General features: G+C 46.1%; 1 protein-coding gene across 10 annotated transcripts in view; it reads right to left on the bottom strand.

The window, feature by feature from the left end:
• Positions 1-1,965: 1,965 nt before the first annotated feature.
• Positions 1,966-25,431, bottom strand: part of SEC31A (SEC31 homolog A, COPII coat complex component) — a 62,207-nt gene continuing 38,741 nt past the window's right edge. The window contains exons 21-29 of one of the 10 annotated variants that reach the window (XM_048509027.1): positions 24,937-25,029; positions 24,097-24,229; positions 22,074-22,418; positions 16,260-16,298; positions 10,796-10,854; positions 9,344-9,616; positions 7,266-7,385; positions 5,228-5,299; positions 1,966-2,494 (exon numbers count right to left, since the gene is read on the bottom strand). In XM_048509027.1, the coding sequence (XP_048364984.1) occupies positions 2,315-2,494; positions 5,228-5,299; positions 7,266-7,385; positions 9,344-9,616; positions 10,796-10,854; positions 16,260-16,298; positions 22,074-22,418; positions 24,097-24,229; positions 24,937-25,029 (1,314 nt within the window). In that variant the 3' untranslated portion in view covers positions 1,966-2,314. The remainder of the gene's footprint in view (positions 2,495-5,227; positions 5,300-7,265; positions 7,386-9,343; positions 9,617-10,795; positions 10,855-16,259; positions 16,299-22,073; positions 22,419-24,096; positions 24,230-24,936; positions 25,030-25,431) is intronic. The other 9 variants (XM_048509029.1, XM_048509028.1, XM_048509030.1 and 6 more) reach the window with 9 other exon arrangements.

The raw sequence follows: 25,431 nt of genomic DNA, 5'->3' as shown, positions 1-25,431 counted from the left end.
GGGCTAGTCACAGTTCTTCAGAGCTCTCTCAGCCCCACCCACCTCACAGGGTGTTTGTTGTGGAGGTGGGGGAAGGAGATTGTAAGCCCCCTTGAGTCTCCTTACAGGAGAGAAAGGGGGGGGATATAAATCAAAACTCTCCTTCTTCTTAATCCCCTGCTCTGTAATTATATAGCATTATGCTGTAAGAGTCCGTCGCTCAGGTGGAGGCTTGGCGAATCAAACCCAGTTCTCTAAATCAGCATCCACCCACTGTTAACCACTACACCTGTGGTGGCGAACCTTTGGCACTCCAGATGTTATGGACTACAATTCCCATCAGCCCCTGCCAGCATGGCCACCACTGCACTACACCATGGAAGCCACGAAGCTGCCTTCTACTCAATCAGACGATAAGACCCTCAGGGTTAGTGCTGTCCAATATAACCGGCAGGGGCTCTCCAGAGTCTTAGGCAGAGGTTTTTCACATCGCTTACCACCTGATCGTTTCAGTTGAAGGTCCTGGGGATTGAACCCGGGACGTTCCGCATGCCAAGCAGTTCCTCTACCTCGGAGCTGAAGTCCCTCGATTGCAAAGTTAGCTTCTTGCAACAAAAGCCACGTTGAGACAATGTAAATATTTAATGGCCACCCTGTCTATACGAAGGGCAATCCCTACAGATCACTTTGGGGGTCTGTAGATCCTTGGAAGTTAAACAAAATGGATAATGAGAAGTGCAATAATGGTGGCCATCGACTCAAAAAGATTACCTTGTCCTCCACTACCACTACTTGCACTGCACAGACACTCGCTTCCCCAGGCAAGTAACTGCTTAGGTATTTCATTTGGAGCACTTTACTCTTTGCTCCAGCAGTTTCTGTTGGGTTTGATAGGCTTGCATGCAACAGGCACAGAATTCTGGGAGAGCTCAGTAAACATGCTAAAAGTGACAGTTGGAGACTGTAGCTCTCTGACGCTGAGGAATGATGTTGTTCAGTGTTCTGTTAACTAAAACTATGCAGAAGCCTCTGACTGAAAGTTTAATACTGTAAATTGTACTTGTTATTGGAAACCAAATTGTAACCAAAATTATGAAATGTAAATGTATTGACATATAAGTGTTACTGTGTTTATATATATACTCCCCCCCCCCTCAGTATAAGTAAAGGTATTTTGATTATGATTTCTGAGGTAAAAAGGCTGGTCTTTAGCAAGATAACTTTTCTTATTTAAAGTGGCATACACATTATTCTGCTTACAGGATATGTGTGTGTGTGGTATACACACACACTCCAGTTGACCTCCAGTTTCTACTTCCTTTTGTATCTGCCCCCTGACACGCAGTACCAAACTGTATGATTTCAAACACTGTATTGACTGCTGTTTTGGTTTAATTTTGATGAGTCCAAAAGGAGCAGTGTGAGGAACACAAGCCCTAAGCAAATATCAAACGCTAACTTATAACCAACAAATAGCACCTGGTCTAATAATAACAACAGACAGCACATTCCAAGTGCTTCCCTCTCAGTGCTTTAATCTGTGTTTTGGATTTTATTTTATAACCAGCAGGGACTTGAGATGTCACGAACAAGCCCTCAACCCACTGAAATGTTCAGAGACTCACTAAAGGACAAGCCAACATATAAAAAAAAGTGTGCCATAAAAGTGGGACCTCGTAGGACCAGTGTTATCAGACATTAATGGAATTCAAAAGGCACAAATAGTTCAGTGCTGTGGTTTAAGCCACAGACTTCAATCCCATCTGACATCTACCATGAGCAAATTAACAAAGTTTCCGATTTGTTTTTCTTTTTTTAAGGCTCATCTGAAATAAAAAGAAAACCAGACTCACTGGGGTGTATACTTTACACACTGAAAGGACACCCATCCATTTCCACGAGGCCCCACAGAAATGTAGTTAACAGATCACCTAACTACAACCCCACCCTGATCTTGAAAAGAAAGCACAATTGAGCGCACGCACATAAAATAAAACCAGGAACATTTAATTTGGTTGACATGGAAGAATGAGCAAAAGAGTTATCTTTTGAGGTCACCCTTATACACAAACTGCCCTCTGGTTTCTTAAAACATGCACGTAAAAGGGAACTGTAGGGGGCAGGTGGCATAATTATACGATCCGTAATCGGGAATCATAAAAGGTGAACAGATAAAAGAAAAGCACCAGGGTTTTGCAGGCCCTTCTAAAAGTGAAAAAACTCCTCTGCAGGGATACTGTAGTGACCAGCCTTCTGTTTTCTCGCATTCTACAACATGGAGATGGGATCTGCGCCTTTCCAAAGATGCGTGCTTCTTTCTCTTCAGAAGTCAGTCTTACACCCCCAGTTTATTGGCCTGGGTCAAAACTACTTTCAGAACAGGCATGAAGGCTGACGTCTCACTGAAGTTGCTGGTGCTGACTATGTGGGTGTGGATGTTCAGGCCCTCCATGTAGTTCCGGGTTTCGATGCTCCTGGCGATGTTGTGCAGGCCGTTGATAATCACTGGGGAGAGCTGGAGGACAGACCAGAGGAATATTATGAATGAGAGGAGGAGGGGGATATCACAATCTTTTCTCCATCTCCCAAAGGGGGCCCCTGCTTTTTCATTTGGAGCACCCCTGTGGTTCTCCAGAGTCTCCATCACTACTGGTGGTGGTGGGAAATGCTGTCACGTCACAACTGACTTATGGTGCCTCTGTAAGGTTTCCAAGGCAAAGAACCATTTGAAGAAGAAGAAGAAGAAGAAGAAGAAGAAGGAGGAGGAGAAGAAGGAGAAGAAGGAGAAGAAGAAGAAGAAAAAGAGGAGGAGGAGGAGTAGTAGTTTGGATTTATATCCCCCCTTTCTCTCCTATAGGAGACTCAAAGGGCCTGCTTTTTCATTTGGAGCACTTCTGTGGTTCTCCAGAGTCTCCATCACTACTGGTGGTGGTGGGAAATGCTGTAACATCACAACTGACTTATGGTGCCTCTGTAAGGTTTCCAAGGCAAAGAATCATTTGAAGAAGAGAAGAAGAGAAGAGAAGAAGAACAAGAAGAAGAGTAGTAGTAGTAGGAGTAGTAGGAGTAGTTTGGATTTATATCCCCCCTTTCTCTCCTGTAGGAGACTCAAAGGGGCTTACAATCTCCTTGCCCTTCCCCCCTCACAACAAACACCCTGTGAGGTGGGTGGGGCTGAGAGAGCTCCCAAAAGCTGTGACTAGCCCAAGGTCACACAGCTGGCGTGCGTTGGAGTGCACAAGCTAATCTGAATTCCCCAGATAAGCCTCCACAGCTCAAGTGGCAGAGCGGGGAATCAAACCCCCGATGACAAATTTGGAGGTGATTTGTCATCGCCTGCCTCTGTGTAGGCTGAGAGTTCTGAGAGTACTGTGAATGGCCCAAAGTCACCCAGTAAACTTCATGTGGAGGAGTGGGAATCAAACCCGATTCTCTAGATTAGAATCTGCCGCTCTTAACCACTACACCACACTGGTTCTCCAATGTCACTACTACCTGGTCCTTTTAGCTAAAAATACTGGGGATTAAACCTGGGCCCCTTAGTCTGCCAAGCAGATGCTCTACCACTAAACCAGGGGTCTGCAATCTGTGGCTCTCCAGATGTTCATGGGCTACATTTGGCCATGCTGGTAGGGGCTGATGGGAATTGTAGTCCATGAACATCTGGAGAACCACAGGTCCAGACCCCTGCACTAAACCATGGCTCCACTCCAAAGTGGAGTGGTAGCACATAGGCCAATAAGCCACTACTGTAGAAAGCATCTGCCAGTGGCCAAGATGACAGGTTGACGTGGGACGGACACGATGGCTTCTCCTCCTCTTTTTCTCCCTTTCCAGAAATAATGCAGGAAAACACACAAAGCCAGTGTGGTATAGTGGTTAAAGTTGGCCTAACCTATGGAGCTCCAGATGTTCATAGACTACAATTCCCATCAGCCCCTGGCAGCATGGCCAATTGGCCATGATAGCAGGGGCTGATGGGAATTGTAGTCCATGAACATCTGGAGCGCCATAGGTTGGCCACCCTTGCCCTAAGGTATGGGAGACCCAGGTTTGAATCCTTATTCTGCAGTGGAAGCTCACTGGGTAACTGTGGGGCAGTCATGCACATTCAACCCAACCTACTTCCACACAGCTGGTGTGAGGATAAGAACATAAGAAAGAGCCTGCTGGATCAGACCAGAGTCCATCTAGTCCAGCACTCTGCTACTCGCAATGGCCCACCAGGTGCCATTGGGAGCTCACATGCAGGAGGTGAAAGCAATGGCCTTCTGCTGCTGCTGCTGCTGCTCCCGAGCACCTGGTCTGCTAAGGCATTTGCAATCTGAGATCAAGGAGGATCAAGATTGGTAGCCATAGATCGACTTCTCCTCCATAAATCTGTCCAAGCCCTTTTTAAAGCTAAAAAGGATAAAATGGAGGAGAGGATAAAATGGAGGAGAGGAGAAGGACGGAAGCCATTTTGAATCTCCGTTGGGGAGACAGACAGGGGATCAAAGCAAACTAAATAAATAAGCCTGCCATGTCCCAAAGTCTCTACTGCCTTTCAAAATGCACTGTTCTCCAGATGCTGAAAGAGCACGGGGCTTCCTGCATCCATGGAGCTGAAGGAAAGTAGGAACCATTTCTGGATTAAGCTCTGGAGAACTCTGACAGAGGAAGAAGCTAGAGGTTTGCCTGGCTGAGGTTAAGGCTTCTCAGGGCTTTACACAAGCTGTTTGACAAGATGTCATGATCTCAATATGTATAATAATATGTCAACAATACTTTTAATTGCCAAAGCAAACTAACAGAAAGAGAGAAAGTATGCGTGAGGAACAGGTGAATCCACGGAGGACTATATCACAGTTTTGATAGTGACATGAAATGAAGCAGAAGGCCATTGCTTTCACATCCTGCACATGAGCTCCCAAAGGCACCAGGTGGGCCACTGCGAGTAGCAGAGTCCTGGACTAGATGGACTCTGGTCTGATCCAGCAGGCTAGTTCTTATGTTCTTAAATCTCTCTAGTCAAAGGCACTATTTGGGGATGCCATCCCGACCAGGATAGTCCAGGCCAGCCTGATCTCATCAGATCTCACAAGCTACGCAGGCTTGACCCCAGGGCAGATTACACAATGCATATCAGTAAGATTGGGACATCAATAAGGTTGGGCCATTCAACAAAGAATGCAGAAAAGTCTGAATTAAGGAAGCTGCTCTGAACTCTTTAAAAGAAGTACAAGCATCACACAGCAATAAAGCGTACCGTCTGGTCTCGAAGTTTGTCGTACAGAAACTCCAGCCGTTTGTTGGCATCATCTAGTTTTCTCTTGGTTTGCTGCAGGTCGGAATGGAACACAGGAAGTGATTAAAAAATAGTGTTGGATTTTACTGATGCAAGGCCAGAGCCTTACTTGTATGAGCGACAGTCCCATAAGCAGAGTCCGATATGTGGAAATGAACACACACCAGTTGGCTTTGGGGTAAATGGAAAGGGATCACTCAGTCCTGCTCGAGTCAGAGTTCTTGAGAAGTTCACTTATTGGGGGGTGCACAGTTTGCTATTGATGTCAAACTGTTCCTAACACTCCCACCCAGTGGCGAAGCTGCAACAAGGAGGGGGGGGGGGCACGCCACACCCCGGGCACACACCATTGGTGTAAATCGCCCCCAAGACCCCCACCCCACCCCAGGGGTGGGGCATAGGCCAGCTGTGGGTGGATTGAGAGGCTCAGGAGCAAGTCGTGCCCCAGGCGCCATTCCCTCTCCCTCCGTCCCTGCTCCCAACACTCTGGTTGTCTGAATGGATGAGGATGCCTTATACAAAAGGCAAATCTTTGGGTTGACAAGGAATTATCCCATGTCCTCAGCACGGGTCTTTCCTAAGATTGCAACAAGAGATCCTTGAACTAGAAATATTAGGGACTGGACCTGGGGCCCAACCATGTGCAAAGCCTGTGCTTATTTATGAGCTATGGGATTTAAGGACTAAACTAGGTTACAAGACATAGGTTGATTCTGCACAGACCAAGTAAAAAGGGGTGAGGCCCTTTTAAAAAGTGTTTGGGGGTGGGGGGTTAGTTCCCACAGAATTCGCCCCCCAAACGTTTCTAACCAGTTTTATTGGCCAGAACCCGGGTTAAATGAAAATCGGTAAATTAGCAACTTTTCCCCTTTAAGCCAGGTTGCAAACGCTTCCTGCTTGCCTAAGTGAATGACGTCAAGCAGGAAGTGTTCAAACCCCATAGCCCTCTGTCCACCATTATGGTGGATTCCCCAGGCAGCCACCATTAGAGTGGATACTCTAATAGGCGGCTGTCATCCTTTGCAGATAGGTGGGGGGGATTCTTAGGGGTGTGTGGATTAGGTGGGGGATTCTTGGGGTGGATTCTTGGGTAGGGGGATTCTCAGCTGCACGGAAACACAGTGTTTCCATGCGAACTGTGCTGCATCCTGCCTCCGGAATCCCGGCAATCCTGGCTGGTCCCTGCACCTGCAGGGCAAATGGCAGAACAGGCAACTGAAACAGGTTCCATGAACCCCGACTGCCTGTGCAGCATCAGCCATAGTTAGTTCCTTTGTCTTTTAGCCACGCCTTCCGAATATCTGTTGCCAACATTCTTTCATGTCTGCAAAATCCTCTTGAACATTTAGATTGGGAGGCGCCTGCTTTCATTCAAGACCCCCAACAGAACCAGAAGGAAGGAGAGACTTATAAAGAGAGACTGAGTGAGCTGGGGATGTTTAGTCTGGAGAAGCAAAGGTTAAGGGGGACATGATTGCTATGTTTAAATATTTGAAGGGATGCCGTGTCGAAGAGGGAGCAAGCTTGTTTTCTGCTGCCTCAGAGACTAGGACACAGAGGAATGGATTCAAGGCACAGGAAAAGAGATTCCACCTAAACATTAGGAAGAGCTTCCTGACCGTCAGGGCTATTCAACAGTGGAATTACCTACCTCAGAAAGTGGTGGCGTCTCCTTCTGTGGAGGTTTTTAAACAGAGGCTGGATGGCCATCTGTCAAGGATGCTTTGGTTGTGTACTCCAAGGCAGGGGGTTAGCCTTGATGGCCCTTGTGGTCTCTTACAACTCTATAATTCTATGAAGGGCACATAGGTTTATGCTCACATACTGTACAGAGCCAATGATAACAGTAGTTGCCATGATAACCTACACAAATGAAAACCTAGGGCTTGTGGGTGCTCTGGCTCCACAATGACAGAGGCCACCAGCTTGAACATGTATCATCCTACCTAAAAACATTTCTGAAATATAGAAAGTGGGCCCACTGCACCAAAGGACATACTGGATCTGTAGCTGAAGAGAGACATCTCTGGATCAGAGCTTCAAATGTGGTCTTCAGGATAAGGTGTTCTTCAGGAATTGGCTTCTTTGTTATCTTTTCTGTTGGCAATGACTGCACGTGCTAAAGGAACAGAAAACTCACTGGTGATATCACTATGGGTTCACACACACACACCCAAAATGCTTTTACCTAAAAAGAAACCACAATATTTCCCCTCAGGACCGGTACTTTCTTAGGTAGTTCATTCCTCTGTCTCTGGTGTCAATCGAGGGCAAGTTTTGAGTAACAGAGGACAACCAGGACATTTTGATGTATGAATCTGATGAAAGGAACTTTTGACTCTCAAACGCTCTAACCTACAAAACCTTATTGGTTCCTAAGGTACTACTGGACTAAAATCTAGCTGTTCTACTTCAGACCAACATGGCTACTCTTAAACTATCTTCAGGACATTCTGGTGTCCCTATCATTACAGCTAAATTGTAAGGTTTCTCACTCCTCAATGATTCCTATAAGGTTGTAAGGTTTCTCGTAACACTCTTGAAAGATTTCCAGACCTCCACTGGTCAGTTTTCCTAACCTCACTTTTAGTTAAGGGAGACTGTTTTGAAACCATTATTACAGCCTATTTCTGTCCTAAGAACGCATTACAATGGTTGTTATCAGGCTGTTGAATATTTCACGTGTTTTAATGTTCTGAATGGGTTCTTAATTATTTGTTAGTTTTCATTATTTTATGGAGTAGTTATTATTGGGTTCTGCATAAGCCCTTTCAAGCAGGTCTCTGGAGATGCAGAAAACACGATTGCTAAACAAACAAACCGGTGCTTTCAGCCTTGTTGTGGGAGATGATATTCCACGGCTGCAGATTTACTTCTGCAGTACAAACACATACTCCATCCCTACTGTGGAAAAGCAAACCCTAACTTACCCGTTAAGTACCAGTGAGCAATGTTCCCTGTAAGCTGCATGCGTGCACGGCCACGTGGCCACCATATTGGTGCCGTGCAGATGGTCACCTGTCAGGGGAAGGTCTCCCAGGCAGCTTAGTTTCACGCAGCCCTTCGCAAGTTCCGCACAGCAACTGGGGCTATTGCCAGTAAGTTTTAGCGGAATCGAATGGCCAGCTTTACAAAGGGAACTCGAAGAAGAAGAAGAAGAAGAAGAAGAAGAAGAAGAAGAAGAAGAAGAAGAAGAAGAAGAAGAAGAAGAAGAAGAAGAAGAAGAAGAAGAAGAAGAAGAAGAAGAAGAAGAAGAAGAAGAAGAAGAAGAAGAAGAAGAAGAAGAAGAGGAGGAGGAGGAGGAGGAGGAGGAGGAGGAGGAGGAGGAGGAGGAGGAGGAGTTTGGATTTATATCCCCCCTTTCTCTCCTGCAGGAGACTCAAAGGGGCTTACAATCTCCTTGCCCTTCCCCCCTCACAACAAACACCCTGTGAGGTGGGTGGGGCTGAGAGAGCTCCGAGAAGCTGTGACTAGCCCAAGGTCACCCAGCTGGCGTGTGAGGGAGTGCACAGGCTAATCTGAATTCCCCAGATAAGCCTTCACAGCTCAAGCGGCAGAGCAGGGAATCAAACCCGGCTCCTCCAGATTAGATACACGAGCTCTTAACCTCCTACGCCACTGCTGCTCCTATGTCTCCCACAGCATAGCAGCCACCCCACTACTTAACTGCAAGATACATAATTGCCCTCTGTTTTCTGCCTCCAAGGTAGGCAAAAAACTAAAATTTTGCCTAGGGCAGGAAGATACCTTGAACCAACAATAAATTAGAAGACAGCAAAACCAGAAAACCTCCCCACTCAGAGGAAAACCAGGTGGATTTCTGGAGGTTTCACTGTTGGACAACCACAGACATTGGAAAACCAATGACTTGCATTCCCAATGGTCTTTGGCAGGATTTGCTGTGATCCTTGGACCACCAGTATACATCTCGCAGCAAATTACTTTCCTAACTGGGCTTCAACCTATCTCAATCGTTCAAAAGGATCTTGGAAACACCTCACTTTCGGAAGCCTGAACGTGTGACTCTGGTCACTGTAAGAACACCCAATGAAGCAGCCTCTCGAACTCGGCTCTCACCTGCATGGCATTGCCAATCGGAGCTCCCGGCGCTCCCTCCATACTAGCCGCCGATGCAGCAGGAGGCATGAGGGGCTGACCGACGGGCTGCGGAACATTCTGGAAAGTGTTGTGTAAACCCAGCGGGCCTGGAGAGAGATGCGTGGGTTGGAACGGAGCCTGTGCCGGAGGCATGGCCGAAGCCGGGGGCTGCTGCAGCTGGCCTTGTTGGTCGGGCAAGGGGTTCATGATCGGCGAGGTGATGGGAACAGGAGGCATGAAGCTGTCGGGCGTCTATGGGAAGAAAAGGCGGAATATGAAAACCAACTCATTTTGTGATGAGTTTTCACACTATACAAGCAGGGGTGTTGTTATATTTCTATATTTAAGCCTGTCCTCCACCACGTTTTTTTTCCTTCTGAGTAATTATCTTGCTTTTAAAGAAATTCTCAGTACTCTTAAAACACATCTGAATGCAGCATATATGGCTTTTTGGGAACTTTAAACATACGTGAAGACTGGTCATACAGCAAAAGATAACAAGTTAGAAGTCAGAGCTATCTGCTCAAAATTTTAAAAAATCTTCCACTAGGACATATAACCTGACATGGATGGCCCAGGGTAACCTAATCTCAGCAAATCTCAGAATAATAGTGTCAGCTCTGGGAGGAGGGGAGGAGGATGAGGAGTCTGGATTTATATTCCATTTTTCTCTCCTGTAAGGAGACTCAAGGTGGCCTACAAGCTCCTTTCCCTTCCTCTCCCCACAACAGACACCTTGTGAGGTAGGTGTGGCTGAGAGAGTTCCAAGAAACTGTGACTAGCCCATGGTTACCCACCAGGAAGGTAGGAGTGCGGAAACACATCTGGTTCACCAGATAAGCCTCTGCCACTCAAGTGGAGGAGTGGGGAATCAAACCTGGTTCTCCAGATTAGAACCCACCTGCTTTTAACCACTCCACCATGCTAAGCATATGTATGAGAAACCACCAAGGGATTTTAGGGTCACTATGCAAAGGAAGGCTACGGCAAACCACCTCTGAAAGTCTCTTGCCATGAAAACCCTACAATGGCCCCATGCTGGTTTACTCTCTACTACTGATCACTGAAATAACTTGGGTTCGTTCATAAGCGTGCTTGCTAGCTGGCATCCCCTCCCCAGCCAATAATCCTTGAAATGAATGATTCAGGATGAAGCCAACTGCAGTTAAACTCAGGCTCAGTAGAACAATAAAGTGGATATTGAAAAATCGATCTTTAAAAACTCCTTCCGCCAATTATTCCCATGTGGTTTAGCTATAGATCATAGGTGTCAAACTCGTGGCCCTCCAGATGTTATGGACTACAGTTCCCATCATCCCCTGCCAGCATGATGCTGGCAGGGGATGATGGGAATTGTAGTCCATAACATCTGGAGGGCCACGAGTTTGACACCTGTGCTATAGATACAGCTTATCCCGTCCCCCACGATACCTTTTTTTTCTTTGTAACTCTGTTTAAGGCAGGCGGGTCATTCCATCCGTTCTGAGGCCCTGAAACAACACAGATTAAAGAGAGAAAATTGCCACATTCTGTCGGTGAGTTATCATTTTGGCAAATGCTAGACTTTTCATCTGGAGAGTGTGTGTTATTTCACACATCGGGGCAAATGCTGGAAACCCACAAATCCTACTTTCACCCTCTGGCTTGCTCTCAGCCCCAAGGAAAGCCTTATGTGAATTTACATGGTTTGTGTATTCTGTGAATCCACATTCTGAAATGTGGATTTGAAACCCCTTTGAGACATGGACCCCCTGTTATTCTGTACTCAGGCACATGGATGGTACAGTATGAGTTATTTTGGATAGCTTTGATTCATCTTAAAGCTGTATTCCATGCCAAAAGAATAATGTGAAAAATTTGAGCTACGTATTAAAATGTCAGAATTATCGAGGGGATCCAAATGTTTGCTACAACAGACATCTTAGAACATTGGTTAGGGATTGTGCGTTGTGTGGACATAGTGCTGCCAGTTACAACTACCCTCCTGGGAATTCCTGATAGCCCACCATGTTTAGGAAAGGAGACCAGAACTGGCACTGAAACTGCTTCACGAAGCCAATCTACCATCCTCTCCTTTATTATCCTACAGGACTGAATGGTCACATGACCCTTTGGGACGCTAAATTGACCACATGGAACATCACACTAAGAACTAATGCTGAGGAACTCCCAGATTGATCTGGGAACCCATCTGCGCAGTGTGTAAACCAATTTAAAGATGTATGTTCAGCTGTATATAAAGATGTATATTCAATTACAGCTCATGCAAGGAAACGTCACTTCTGCAGGTACCCGGGCTCTAACAGTGATCCCAGGAATTCTTTTCAAGACCAAATTTTAGTACTGCTGGAGGATTTTTTTTTCTCTGAAATAACTATGTTAACGTTATGATTAAATCAGCAGTACAAAAAGGCAGACAAGGCAAGCCGTTTTATGCCTACTACTGATCAATGGAACTTGAACACCATTACCCATCATGCCTTCGAGTAGACAGGAGACTCAAAAGACAATGAGCTTTTGCTGCGTCTGTACCGGAAGAGAACGGTTATAGCTTTTTTGCGAGCCATAAACGCACAGCAGAGCTGCCATTAAAAGAACAATTCACATTAAACCGGTGAGACCGGAAAACACAAAGCAATTGTAAGTGTGCTTATTTTAGCTGCCTAGTTAAGATTTACAGCAGCTTTGTGGGAAGACTGATTAATAGTCGAAGCACGTATCAGCAGATCTTGCTGTCTGAATTTATAGTTCGCCAGGAACAAGATGATGAAGGGTGCGTTCTGTTTTTTTCTTATAAGCTCAGATGCATGGAGCTCTGACACCAATAAAGGCAAAACACATTCACTTAACTGGAGGGGGGAAAGTCCACACTGGAAAGATTAATGGGTAGAGCTTTCCCCTCCAGTGAACTAAACGGGGATATCTATAGGAGTTCCATGTACACATCTGTACATAAGGAAGTAAGGGGTCTGGACACCAACTTTGTTAAGCGAACTGAGTTTTTACAAGCTTGGCCTGAATATACACATGCTACGTACATGCCCTTCAGAACTCCCAAACCTCTTATATTCCTGGAGTTCAAAAAGCAGTTAAGCAATTAAGCACAATTTTTGCTTAATTGCTTAATTAAGCAATGCTACCAGGGTATATGTGTGTCACTGTGCCCTGCAAAAAGATCTTACACCTAATTTGCAAAATTTTAACGATACAAAATTATAAAGAGACATCTGAGTGGGCATTTTACCCAAAGATAGGTAAGAAAAAAAAAATTAAAAGCTTGTCTGTGCATTTGTTGTGGTAAATTCCCAGAAAATGTGTGTGTTTTAATGGGAACCGAAAAAAGAAAACACACTAGAGAGCTGAAAGCCTTTAAAAGATAAAACTCCCCCAGTGTAAACACCTCTGGATCCATGTGGAAGTGATCTATTAAGAAAAAAGCAACCTATAATGATCTACTTTGCTGGATAAAAGCAGGTTTGCCGAATTTCAAATAAGTAAATGGGTTCAAGAACAGCTGTGAACTGACAATGTCCCCATGTGAGTGTTTTTTTCGTGAAGAGATCAAATATATGAAGGACATATAGTGAACAAAATGTATCAGCTGTTTTTAGACATCATGATAAACAACAATAAAACAGAGCAATCACAGACATAGCTGGTTGCCCTCATGTATATTCAATTACAGCTCAAGCAAGGAAACATCACTTCTGCGGGTACCTGGGCTCGAACAGTGATCCCAGAGATTCTTTTCAAGTTACACTCCCTCTGTGCAGAACTCAATTCAAAGCATCCTGTCCTGATGTTCAAATGCATGCACTTGGGTTTTGTGGGCTCTGTCATCTACCAACTAGGATTATAAAGTAGGACAGTGGTGGCGAACCTTTGGCACTCCAGATGTTATGGACTACAATTCCCATCAGCCCCTGCCAGCATGGCCAATTGACCATGCTGGCAGGGGCTGATGGGAATTGCAGTCCATAACATCTGGAGTGCCAAAGGTTCACCACCACAGAACTAGGACAAATTCAAGGTGTGGAATCCTACTTTGTCAGGAGTATAAAAACTTCAGTTTACTTAGGATCACACATCCAAATGTCATAGCTAAAGCAGAGCTTATTTGAACCAGTTTTGAATGAAATTTTAGTTTGAATCAAGTTATTTGTGTGAGGGGGAACCCAGGGAAGAGCGCATAAAAACATGGTAACATGCCGAATTCATGCCTTTTTTTGCCATCAAGTCACAGTCGACATGCGGCAATCCCACAGGATTTTCAAGACAAGACATTCCAAGGAGGTCTGCCATTGCTTGCCTCCGCATCACACCCCTGGTATTCCTTGGCGGTCTCCCATCCAATTACTAACCAGGACTGACCATGTTCTGCAGTGGCGTACCACCCAAGGGGACATATGGGGTCAAATGTCACCAGGCTGCGGCCATTTAATCATGTGGGGGGAGGGGAGCAGAAAATCTCCCCCACACCCCCCCTCCTCCCCCCTGGGTCCATACACTGACTTCAAGACCTTGCCTTGCTGTAACATCTGAATGCAATTTACGTGTTAGGCGAATGAAAAATTAATTGAAGTATTTCCTTGTTCTTATTTGGACACGGCCCGATCAGGAGCCCTTTTTAAATTAATTGTAATAGCAAACAGTTAAATTTCAAAATGGCTGCCACAGGAGATTTTCCTCACGGCGTCTGATTGTGCTGAGGTATCTGCTAGATTTCCTCACAGGCATATTTAGGGATGGCAGTCTTAATTGGAGGCTATAGCATTAAGCTCCACACAGAAAGCTGCTCAAATTAAATGCAGGTTTATTGCACAACGTTGCTAATTAAGCAAAAGTAATCGCAGCTGGAGTTTCCCCACCAAAGCACTTTAAATTCAGCAAGCTGCGTCATTTTTTATGCTAATATCTAGCATATCCTGGATTTTTGCTTGAGTTATTTGGTGGTACACGTTTTGCATGGCTGTGTTTAGCCTTTGGAAGACAAGGCTGTGTGTAAACTGTGATTCTGCAGGGATGCCGAAAAAGGGCAGAAGTGGATACTGGTCACAGAATTTAGCTTCCCAAGAATCTTTCGCCCTTTTTCTAATGGGTGGCATAAGACGAAGGTCTGCGCCGGGGCATTCCTGGGCCAAAAGCCTGGTGAAAGGCGACTAAGGTTGGCTCCATCCTCAGGAATGCCCCGAGCCTTCCCCCTGCTGTACCAGCGTCCACCTTTGTGCCAGCACAGCTCTGAGGGCATCAAGCTCTTCTAAGCCAGGTGCCCTGGAGCTCCGCTGTACCTGTTCACCCCTGTGATTGCCTTCCCCATCAGCGCAGGTGTGACCCATGCCAGTGGGGTGGGCAAATGTGCCAGTGCAGCCCCATGCTGGTTACTGAGTTGCTTCACAGCTCTCCACCCCCACCCCGGCTTGGATGGGGTGCCCGTTACTGAATACTAAGGCATGCAAATTAAGAGACAGGAATGAGTGCTTGCAAGGTGTGTGGGGTGGTGGTAAATTAGGATAGAGAGAGGAAGAATATTTATATATCTCCCCATGCAACTTCCTCCCAAGGAGAACAGTTTGGATTTATATCGCCCCTTTCTCTCCAGTAAGGTGATTCAAAGGGGCTTACAATCTCCCTTCCCTTCCACTTTCACAACAAACACCCTGTGAGGTGGGTGGGGCTGAGAGAGCTCTGAAGAACTGTGACTAGCTCAAGGTCACCCAGCTGGCATGTTTTGGAGTGCACAAGCTAATCTGGTTTCCCAGATAAGCCTCCATAGCTCAAGTGGCAGAGCGGGGAATCAAACCTAGTTCTCCAGATTAGAGTGCACCTGTTCTTAACCACTACATCACACTGGCTCCTCCTATCCCAAGGCAACACGAGGGAGACCTGGTCCATACCATACCTCACATGCCCTTGGCTCTGCTCAAAGTTTTCTTACCTACTCGCCCTGGCTCCTTAGATATCATGGGGTCTTTGCTAGGCAAAAAGCAGCAGACTGCTTTAGTTCCCCATTCAACTCCTTGGACTCTCAGCCCCAGTTTGCAGGCAGGCATGGCTGGGGAAATTCCTGGCCACATTAAGAAACTGGATTCCATAGGCAATTACGGGGGTTTTTTGATACAGGAGGGGTCCCTAACAGAGGTGGGATCCAACCAGTTCTCACCACTTCTCTAGAAGTGGTTACTAATTTTTTCTGAGTGCCGAGAAGGGGTTACTAAAGCAACCTCCCTGCCCAATAGGGACTGGAGGAGCGTGTGTGCAGCGGCCCCACTGTTTAAATCCCACCACCATCGGAACCTGTTATTAAAATTTTTGGATCCCACCACTGGTCCCTACTATTTCATCAGCAAGGTGGAGGAGGACCTATATGATAGGTTTACCATTCCCCCTGCCCCAGTTCTGTTCTTTAACTGGCACAGAAGCAAAGTTACAAAAATAAGTTATGAATCTGTTCAATTTGCATAATTTATTCGAGTCACAGAAGCCAGAGTTTCTCAGCAGAATCTGCATTGCCTGAGTGCACAGATTTTTTTAAAACTAAACAGCCCTGATTTGATTTCTGTGCGGTTTCTCAGCTTCTCTGATTGCCAAGTGCAGCTGTCGCTGTTTGCTCAAAAAAGCTGTTTCAATCGTTACAATGCAGATTACTGAAAACGGTATTTAAGAACACACACGTTGGTTTTACAAACTGTTCTTGTCAGTGGTGTAAATCCAAGCCATGCCATCTGACTCGAAACGATTTGTTTCTGTGACAAGGGTTAATTTTCAATGAATTCAGCAGGGGTATTAGCCGGAGGCATTGAATTTGAGATTACATGCATTGCTAGCAGGGGATTCATTCAATTTTCACACTGCAAACCCCTTAATGATTCCCCATTTTACAGTATAGCTAATTCACCTTGCAGGATACCGGCCTGGTCTTGTAGGAACTGAAACTCTGCAGACAAAATGCAAAAACAGCTCAGGAGGTGTTGAAAAGCAAATCTATCATTCTTTCTTCCCGAGAATCGCTCGGACATATTGCTTGAAACGCTCCCTTACTAAATCCACTAGCTCTCCAGAAGAAATCTGATACAGGATGGACTGAAGGAATGCCTTTCTTCCTACTCCAACGCCAAATAGTTTTTCAGGGCCTTTAAGCAGTCCCATTGAACTAAGTTCATCCAAGCCCACTGCAAGAGATCATTTTTATAACCCAGATGAGCAGACGGCCCCAGGATTTCCAAAAGGCTCGTTTCAACATCAACGATCAGGTAATTTAAGGAAGAAGAGTTTGGATTTAAACCCCACCTTTCTCTCCAGTAAGGAGATTCAAGGTGGCTAACAAGCTCCTTTCCCTTCCTCTCCCCACAACAGACACCTTGTGAGGCAGGTGGGGGCTGAGAGAGTTCAGACAGAACTGTGACTAGAATCCACCTGCTCTTAAACACTACACCACGCTGGTATGTCACAGCCTGGGCTGCATGACATCAAGTATAAGCCACAGATCCCAGAGTGAATATATTTAAAAGTGGGTTTTTAAAGATTCAATTTTAGACTTGTGGGATGCACCCGAAAGGCATCTGGTTTGGATTATAACAGTCACTAGCCACTAAAGGGAAACAGAGGTTGCTTCCTTTCAGTGGCCCATTTAGTTCTCATTGTTGAGGGACGGCCACCAGCCAATGCTGGGGTTCTGCAACCAGAACCCCAAATGCAAAACTGGTCCTAGAAAGCAGCCAGGGAACATAGTGATTTGGAACAGGGCTGTGGGGAATGCCTTCCTCTACCCAACGAGGCTCCCCTGGCTGGTAGGGGGGAAAAAAGGTCAAGCATAACACAGGAAGCAATTGCTTTTCAGGCCCTTTCTGACCCAAATAACATGCCTGCAGCTCACATCACAGAACTCCAGTGTCACATACCCTCCTGTAATCCTCGCGTAACGTGGAAGAACCACACTTTTAGTTGGGGGGAGGGTCGGTTTCCATGAAGCCTGTGCCATTTTCAGCCGTACAAAAGATCCTTTCTGTCACTCCCTCCACTCCTGTAGTACTAAGTTCTCTAAGAAGTGGCTAGTTCTCCCACTAGCCACCTCTTAGGCCCCTTCCGCACATGCAGAATAATGCACTTTCAATCCACTTTCAATGCACTTTGCAGCTGGATTTTACTGGGCGGGATAGCAAAGCCCACTTGCAAGCAATTGTGAAAGTGGATTGAAAGTGCATTATTCTGCATGTGTGGAAGGGGCCTAAGAGGTGGCTAGTGGGAGAACCCCTTCGTGGGCTGGAATAAGCACGTACAGCTGGGAGACTTCTCAGCCTGTGATGCTCCCGTTTATGTCACCTGGAGTGATGCTGCCCAGGAATTGTGTCAGTTTGAAACTGATCCGTTGCTAAAACGCTCAGCATTTGGACATCTGGGGAATTTTATTTTATTTTTGTTATCAATTTTAAACTAACTGATTCTTCATTGGGCACAAACAAGATCTGCTCACCAGTATCGGAAAACTTCAGTCACCTGTGCAAAGTATCTCAAGAAACTATAAATTCTAGGAGTCCGTTCCCCAAGGACATGGATCTGTTTTCTTAACAGAAAAGGGCAACTGGAAAAAAAACTCTCTAAGAATAAAAAAGCTTGCATCTCTGACAAAAATACAACCATCTTCCTCTTATATATGTATGTATGAACAGGGGTAGGGGGTGGGGAGAAGAGTTGAGCTTTGATGAAGAAACAGATCTGCTTTCATGCAACAGAGCTAACCAAGTCAAAAATGTTAACAAAAGCAGGGGTTGAACAGATCTTTGGCTTTGGGTTCACGCCATGCCAACAAACATGTACGATCATTTGCTCCAGCCATACACACATGCTCCGGCTTAGCTCGTGGAGGGAAAAGGTGTTCCTGAAACGTTTAATCAACACTGTTCCTTAAAATCGGAGCATCTGGAGCACCAAAGGTTGGCCACCTCTGGCCTAGAGACTCCTAACAGGTTTCTTCAAATACTGCATGGCATCAACCTTACGCTACCAGAGGAATAGGCAGCAGTTTCTTGGACAGGGTATCTATAGGTTGCACATGCATCTGTGTCTGTTGTGGGGAAAGGATCTTGTAAGCCATTTTGAGTCTCCTTACAGGAGAAAAGGTGGGGAATAAATCCAAACTCTTCTTCTTTTTCATCTCTTGTGCATTGCAAGTTAGCGCATGCATGACAGAAATTGTGATTTGTGAAGTAGTTGTCTGGTGAAAAATCTTTTTTTTTAAATCTTCACTGCTGTTTGTAAGATCTGGGGATACAGCTGGCTTCCCTCCTCTCTCTGCCCCTGCTGTTCACCGATGCTGATCTTGGTATTACATGCACTGTGGCGAAATTTCTGGCAGCAGGGCTGCTACGCAACGATGGAAACAGAGGGGGCGTTTATAAGATTGGCTGGGTCATAAATAAATACTGAGAGGCTTATAAGAGAGTGGATATAAATACGGGCTTGTTGATAACGGAACGGGAAGGGACCACAAGTCTCCTAAACACGCCTGCTGCCATCCAGCTATTGGCCGATTACGAGGCACCCTATCTGGGCACCCTACAGCAACGTGTGCCATGAGCTGAAGGGAAAACAGTGACCTGCAGAAGCAAGTACCTACAGAGCAACGCAGTTCTGAGTGTTTGGCTGCCGAGAGCAGCTGCATGCATGCATTTATTTATTTCCCGCTTTTCGTCCCCACAGTTGGGACTCAAGGCAGTTTAGAATGTCTTCCTCCCCGCCTCCGTTTTCTCACAGCAATCACCCTGCAGGGCAGGGCAGACTGAGGGTTTGTGATGGACCCCAAGGTCCCCCTCAGAGAACTTCAATGGTGGAAGGGACCCCATATTGCTTGTGGAGGTTACTCCGGTGTTCTAATAAAAATATCCTAGTGGTTCCTGGCCCTTTTAGGACTTTAGATTGGCCTCAATCAGAGCCAGGTGGAACTTTTGGTTGGCACAAGGGCCCTATGGGATCTTAAACAGTTCTCCGGGGTCTGTAAAAAGAAGATGAGTTGGATTTATATCCTCCCTTTCTCTCCTGTAATGTGACTCAAAGGGGCTTACGGTCTGCTGCCCCCCCCTCCCGAGTAACAACTCTCCCGCCGAAAAAAACCCTTTAAAATATGGTTTCAGGAACAAAAGAAGAAGAGGAAGAAGAAGAGGAAGAGGAGTTTGCATTTATATCCCCCCCTTTCTCTCCTGTAAGGAGACTCAAAGGGGCTTACAATCTCCTTTCCCTCCCCACCCAACAAACAACCTGAGAGGTGGGTAGGGATGAGAGAGCTCCAAAGAACTGTGACTAGCCCAAGGTCACCCAGCTGGCATGTGTTGGAGTGCACAAGCTAATCTGGTTCACCAAATAAGCCTCCACAGCTCAAGTGGCAGAGCGGGGAATCAAACCTGGTTCTCCATATTAGAGTGCAGCTGCTCTTAACCACCGCACCTTGCTGTAAGATGGAGATGTTCTGCCGGCCCTTTGGTTGAAGCCAGTCAACTGTCCAATTCCCTGCTGGCCTCCCAACTATTAACCCCCGAGGCGCTTATTTCATTCTGCGTTGCTCCTCTCTTTCTAATTTTCCCTCGTCCTCAGATAGTCTTTTAAGCAAAGGGTCTGTGTGTAAGTGGGGAGAGTGTTTTTCATAGGATTAAGTTGTTTCTTTTCATCTTCTGGGTTTTAATGATTAGATGTTAACGTCTAATTTTATGAACTTACTATCTATGTAATGTTTTTAAATATGTCTGTACGCTGCTCTGAGCCCACCTTGGTCAGGAAGGGAAGGATATAAATGTAATGAATAATAATAATATTTCTTCCTGAGTCGTTTCTGAGGAAAAGGCTTGTGCATTTTCCAAAGCTGCAAACCTATTAGTAAGGGGGAGTCCATTCATAAGCGCTTCCATGGGAGTCTTTTCTTGCAAGTACTGATCAATTCTAATAATGATAATAAAAGGGGGCAGATTAGAACTCGGGACACCCACTGGATCCACTCCACCACACTGGAGGGCTGGGTTAACTGTCTAGCATTCTAGATCGCTACCATCTAGGTCAGGGGTCTTCAAACTATGGCCCTCCAGATGTTCATAGACTACAATTCCCATGAGCTCTACCATTTGGCCATGCTGGCAGGGGCTGATGGGAATTGTAGTCCATGAACATCTGGAGGGCCATAGTTTGAAGATCCCTGATCTAGGTAGATGCAAGGAATCCCTGGCTTTAGAGCGACTGAAAATAAGGATTTCCTGGTTTCCACACTTCGATATTCAGCTGTAAAGTGGATGCTTACATTTTCTCTCCTGCCGTGTAACGGAGGGTCTGATATCCAAAACCCTGCTGCTAGGGAGGGCAAAGTAGGGACTGCTTCACATACTGGAATGACAGACTGCTGCAGCCTGAGTTCCTGGTTTCCCTGCTTTTCCTGAAAAGCTTCTACCCATGGAAGTGCCACAAATGGGGACCTGCAAATGTGCAGCCACGTTGCACAACTGTGTTCAGTTGTGTTCAGTGGAGTACTGTGTTCAGTTCTGGTCACCACATCTCAAAAAGGATATCGAAGAGATAGAAAAAGTGCAGAGAAGGGCAATGAGGATGATTGAGGGACTGGAGCACCTTCCTTACGAGGAGAGGCTGCAGCGTTTGGGACTCTTTAGTTTGGAGAGGAGACGTCTGAGGGGGATATGATTGAAGTCTATAAAATTATGCAGGGAGTAGAAAATGTTGACAGGGAGAATTTTTTCTCTCTTTCTCACAATACTAGAACCAGGGGGCATTCATTGAAAATGCTGGGGGGAAGAATTAGGACTAATAAAAGGAAACGCTTCTTCACGCAACGTGTGATTGGTGGTTGGAATATGCTGCCACAGGAAGTGGTGATGGCCACTAACCTGGATAGCTTTAAAAGGGGCTTGGACAGATTTATGGAGGAGAAGTCGATTTATGGCTACCAATCTTGATCCTCTTTGATCTGAGATTGCAAATGCCTTAGCAGACCAGGTACTCAGGAGCAACAGCAGCAGCAGCAGGCCATTGCTTTCACCTCCTGCATGTGAGCTCCCAAAGGCACCTGGTGGGCCACTGCGAGTAGCAGAATGCTGGACTAGATGGACTCTGGTCTGATCCAGCAGGCTAGTTCTTATGTTCTTAACAAGCAGAAGCTTTACACCTTTCCTGAGCAGCCAGCCAGCAGCTGGATTATTAACAATTGGCTGAGCAATTTGGGGGGATGACAGGGACAATGATTTAAGGCTCCATTCCGTAGCCCTTTCACTAAGTAGGTATTGATTTGGCTGCCGACTTCCTTTCACAGCTGGCATTTCTAAGTTCCTCTTCTTCAGCCAAAGGAGAGCTAGACGACCTTGCAAAAACGAGGGCGTGAAGATGAGAAGTGGAAGGAGGGTTGGCTTTTACTTATTTTATTGCAGGGGCATAAAAGCCTGAAAGTCTCCTTTCAACACTGGTCTTGGGCTATTTCTGTCTCCTATGACTCACATGAGCGGAAGCGGTCGCGCTAGCCGGTCTCAACAGCACATAAACGAGGGCTGGATGCGAGGCCACGGGCAAAGGACGGCCAGGCTTTTCAGAAATGGCATCAACAACTTTGCATTCCTTGCGAAATTAAAACCGCCATGCGCGCATGCAAGCAAATAAAAATGCATTCTCTCCCCCCACCCCAAAACACACTTCAAAATACAACATAAAGCCTGTTTCAAGCGCAGACCTGTTTTTTGGGATGCAGGAAGTTCACTGGCTGCAGGCTCTGTACCTGTTGGTCCAGGAGGCAGTGCATACCGCCCAGTAGATGCTGGGACTCCCGGCCTGACATGCTGAAAGGAGGCGCCGGAAGGAGGAGGGGGAAGAGAAGAGCTCGGGTTCAAGGCTGTCGGAGAGGCCTGGGGTTGTGCTGGATATAACTGAGAAGGCATGGAGCTGGGAGGGTTAGAGGGGTTGTACAGGGGAGGGGGGTTAACATAAGAGGCAGAAGCAGGGGGGGCGAGAGGCTGTTGGGGCTGGTAAAGCGGCGGTCCCCCCGGTCTGAAAGAATATTGCTGCTCTGGCTGACAGGCTACACGGGAGAAGGTGAAAAGGAGAAACGGAGTTAGTAGAGAGAATCTGGCACGTTTATAACACACAACATTCCTGGAGAGTTCTGCATGCTTTCTGTTACTCCATAATTGTTAAAGAAAATTAGATTTGAACCAGGTTCCCACTTAATATGGGGGTGGGGGGAGAGGGGCTGGATTAATCACAATGGCCTCCAAGTATCATTTATGTACTGTATCCATATGGCACCATTTTTCCTTTCTAAACTGCTCTGCGTTTCACATTGGATTCCCAGGGGCTTTCCCATCCTGGAACTGACCAGGGGTGTCAAACATGGGGCCTGGGGGCCAGATCCGGCCCCTAGAAGGGGTTTATCAAGCCCGCAAGCCAGCTAAAACAACCCCCCCCACAGGCCAGATCAGGAGCATGGGGGGTTGCTTCAGCTCGGTTGTGGGTCTAGTAAGCCTCCTCAAGGCAGCCCCCCCTCACTGCAGGCCCCACCCCCAGTGCCATTTTGGGGTTAGCCAAGGATGCCCCCCACATCATTCTGAGCCCATCCAAGTCACAGTTATGTCACATCCGGCCCTTGTAACAAATGTGTTTGACACCCTTGGCCTAGACCAGGGGTCTGAAACCTGCGGCTCTCCAGATGTTCATGGACTACAATTCCCATCAGCCCCTACCAGGCTGGCAGGGGCTGATGGGAATTGTAGTCCATGAACATCTGGAGAGCCGCAGGTTGCAGACCCCTGGCCTAGACCTAGAATTTCATTTTGGCGATGCTGTTGCCACCAGGTAGCATCTAACCATACCCAAAAGTAAAAAACAAACAAACGTTGTAACTATGCAATGAGTTCTTATTAACCTAAACTATACATTACTCAGAATGCTATTTATACATACATTACTCAGAGTGCTATTATTATTATTATTATTATTATTATTATTATTATTATTATTATTATTATTATTATTATTATTATTATTATTATTATTATTTCAATTTATACGCCGCCCTTTCCCTCGTGGGCTTAAGAGAGACTTCCAACATATATAAAACCATAAAAACATACAACATACATATAAGGGGTTTACAATCTCCTTCCCCTTTCCTCCTCAAAACAAACACCCTGTGAGGTGGGTGGGGCTGAGAGAGCTCCGAAGAACTGTGACTAGCCCAAGGTCACCCAACTCGCATGTGTTGGAATGCACATGCTAATCTGGTTCACCAGATAAGCCTCCTCGGCTCAAGCAGCAGAGCAGGGAATCAAACCCAGTTCTCCAGATTAGAGTGAACCTGCCCTTAACCACTACACCACGCTGACTCTCTTCCTGTTTTATCCTTCAGTTTTAATAATACCATGATTTTTAAAAACAGGCTCCATTGTAATATTATGACTATTTTAATGGGTTTAATGGTTTGCGTGTTGTAAATAATTTCAGCTCATTTGGATTTTATAATCTATAGGATTTTTATGTTTGCAACCCACCCTGAAACCTTCAGGTATAGGGAGGGATAAAAATGCATGTAAATAAATAATAAAATAAGCAATTTTTCCCAGCTCTGTTTTACAGCTCGACAAGGCAAATGATAAGAGATGCACTGTACTTTTAAACACTGGCAATAGTTGATTTAAACGAGCACACTGGGGTTACCCTTTCTGCCCCCGAAAGAACAGACGATCAGTGCTGCTACTTACGCTGTGGGTATGCCTGCCGCGGTCCCACCTGTGTATACATATTGTATCCAGAAGATGTAGGCTGATGTGGCGGTACATTGGGATTGATATTCCCTTGCACAATAAACCCTGGAGGAGGAGGGGGGTTTTCTCCCTGGGAAATAAATGGGGAGGAGAATTTTTTAAAAGGTTAAGTCCGGTATGTGGCAGTGCAGACGAATTGTGCTAGGATTATGCTTTTCAGAGAGAGGCACTGAAGTCAACGGCAGCAATACATCACACCGTCCTTCCTCTCCACCACCCGCCTTTACCATGGGACCGACTGCAAATCAAGCATCTTGAATGTAAATAGGAACAACAGCCCCCGCAAAGAACATTAACATACGACACACCGTCCAGAAACCAGGAATCCCAGCCTGCCATATCTAGGGTAAAAATAGGGTGCAATATAATCTATGCAGGATTCATTACTGGGAATAGGGGAGGGCCAGGCTATTTGTTTCAGCCCAGATGCCTTCCCAAGGACTAAACCATTTATTCAATTTGTTAGGAAGAAATCTGGGGCCGGGGAGAGGAAGATTAGATGCCCTTAAACCCATCTGTTCCCCGGGGGAAGCTAAAGAGCTTATGGCTTCCACTCAAAATGGTGACTTGAGGGCCGGCCAGCGTTTCCTTTCGGAGGTGGGAGGGAAAGGGACTCTGATTGAACTGGAAACCTGTTCATGCCTTCCAGATGGCTCGGAATGAACTGAGAATATAAAGTGAGTGGCGGGGCGGGCAACAACGGAGATGCCATTGTCTATATTATCAGTATATGCAAGAGGAGCAGGCCCTGCTCAAAGAGGAATAACTGATTTATACCTGAGTCTCAGAGGGAGAGGCGGCAGAAGGATGACTGGGAAGGGCAGTGGGAGTTTTGTTACTCCAGGTAGTGACAGTAGGGGCAACTCTAACCTGAATTGAACAGAGAGATACCAATCATGGAAAACATAAAATAAAAACGAAACCCAGAGGGTCGTCAAACAAACCAAAATGCCTTTTTTTAAAAAAAAAATGAAGCAAACATCAAAACAAATGGTTGTGGTGAGTTTTCCGGGCTGCGTAGCCGTGGTCTGGTGGATCTTGTTCCTAACGTTTCAACAGCATCTTCAGAGGTGTATCACAGAGAGTTTACAAAGAGGACACAGGGTGTAACAGACTTCCCTCTGTGATACACCTCTGAAGATGCCAGCCACAGAAGCAGGCGAAACATTAGGAACAGGATCCACCAGACCACAGCCACACAGCCCAGAAAACCCACCATAACCAGTTGAATCTGGCAGTGAAAGCCTTCAACAATACATCAAAACAAATGCT

Source organism: Sphaerodactylus townsendi, linkage group LG10 (genome assembly GCF_021028975.2).
Source record: "Sphaerodactylus townsendi isolate TG3544 linkage group LG10, MPM_Stown_v2.3, whole genome shotgun sequence".
Classification (NCBI taxonomy): domain Eukaryota; kingdom Metazoa; phylum Chordata; class Lepidosauria; order Squamata; family Sphaerodactylidae; genus Sphaerodactylus; species Sphaerodactylus townsendi.
Note: the sequence above shows the minus strand (reverse complement) of the source record. Positions and strands in the feature narration are given on the sequence as shown.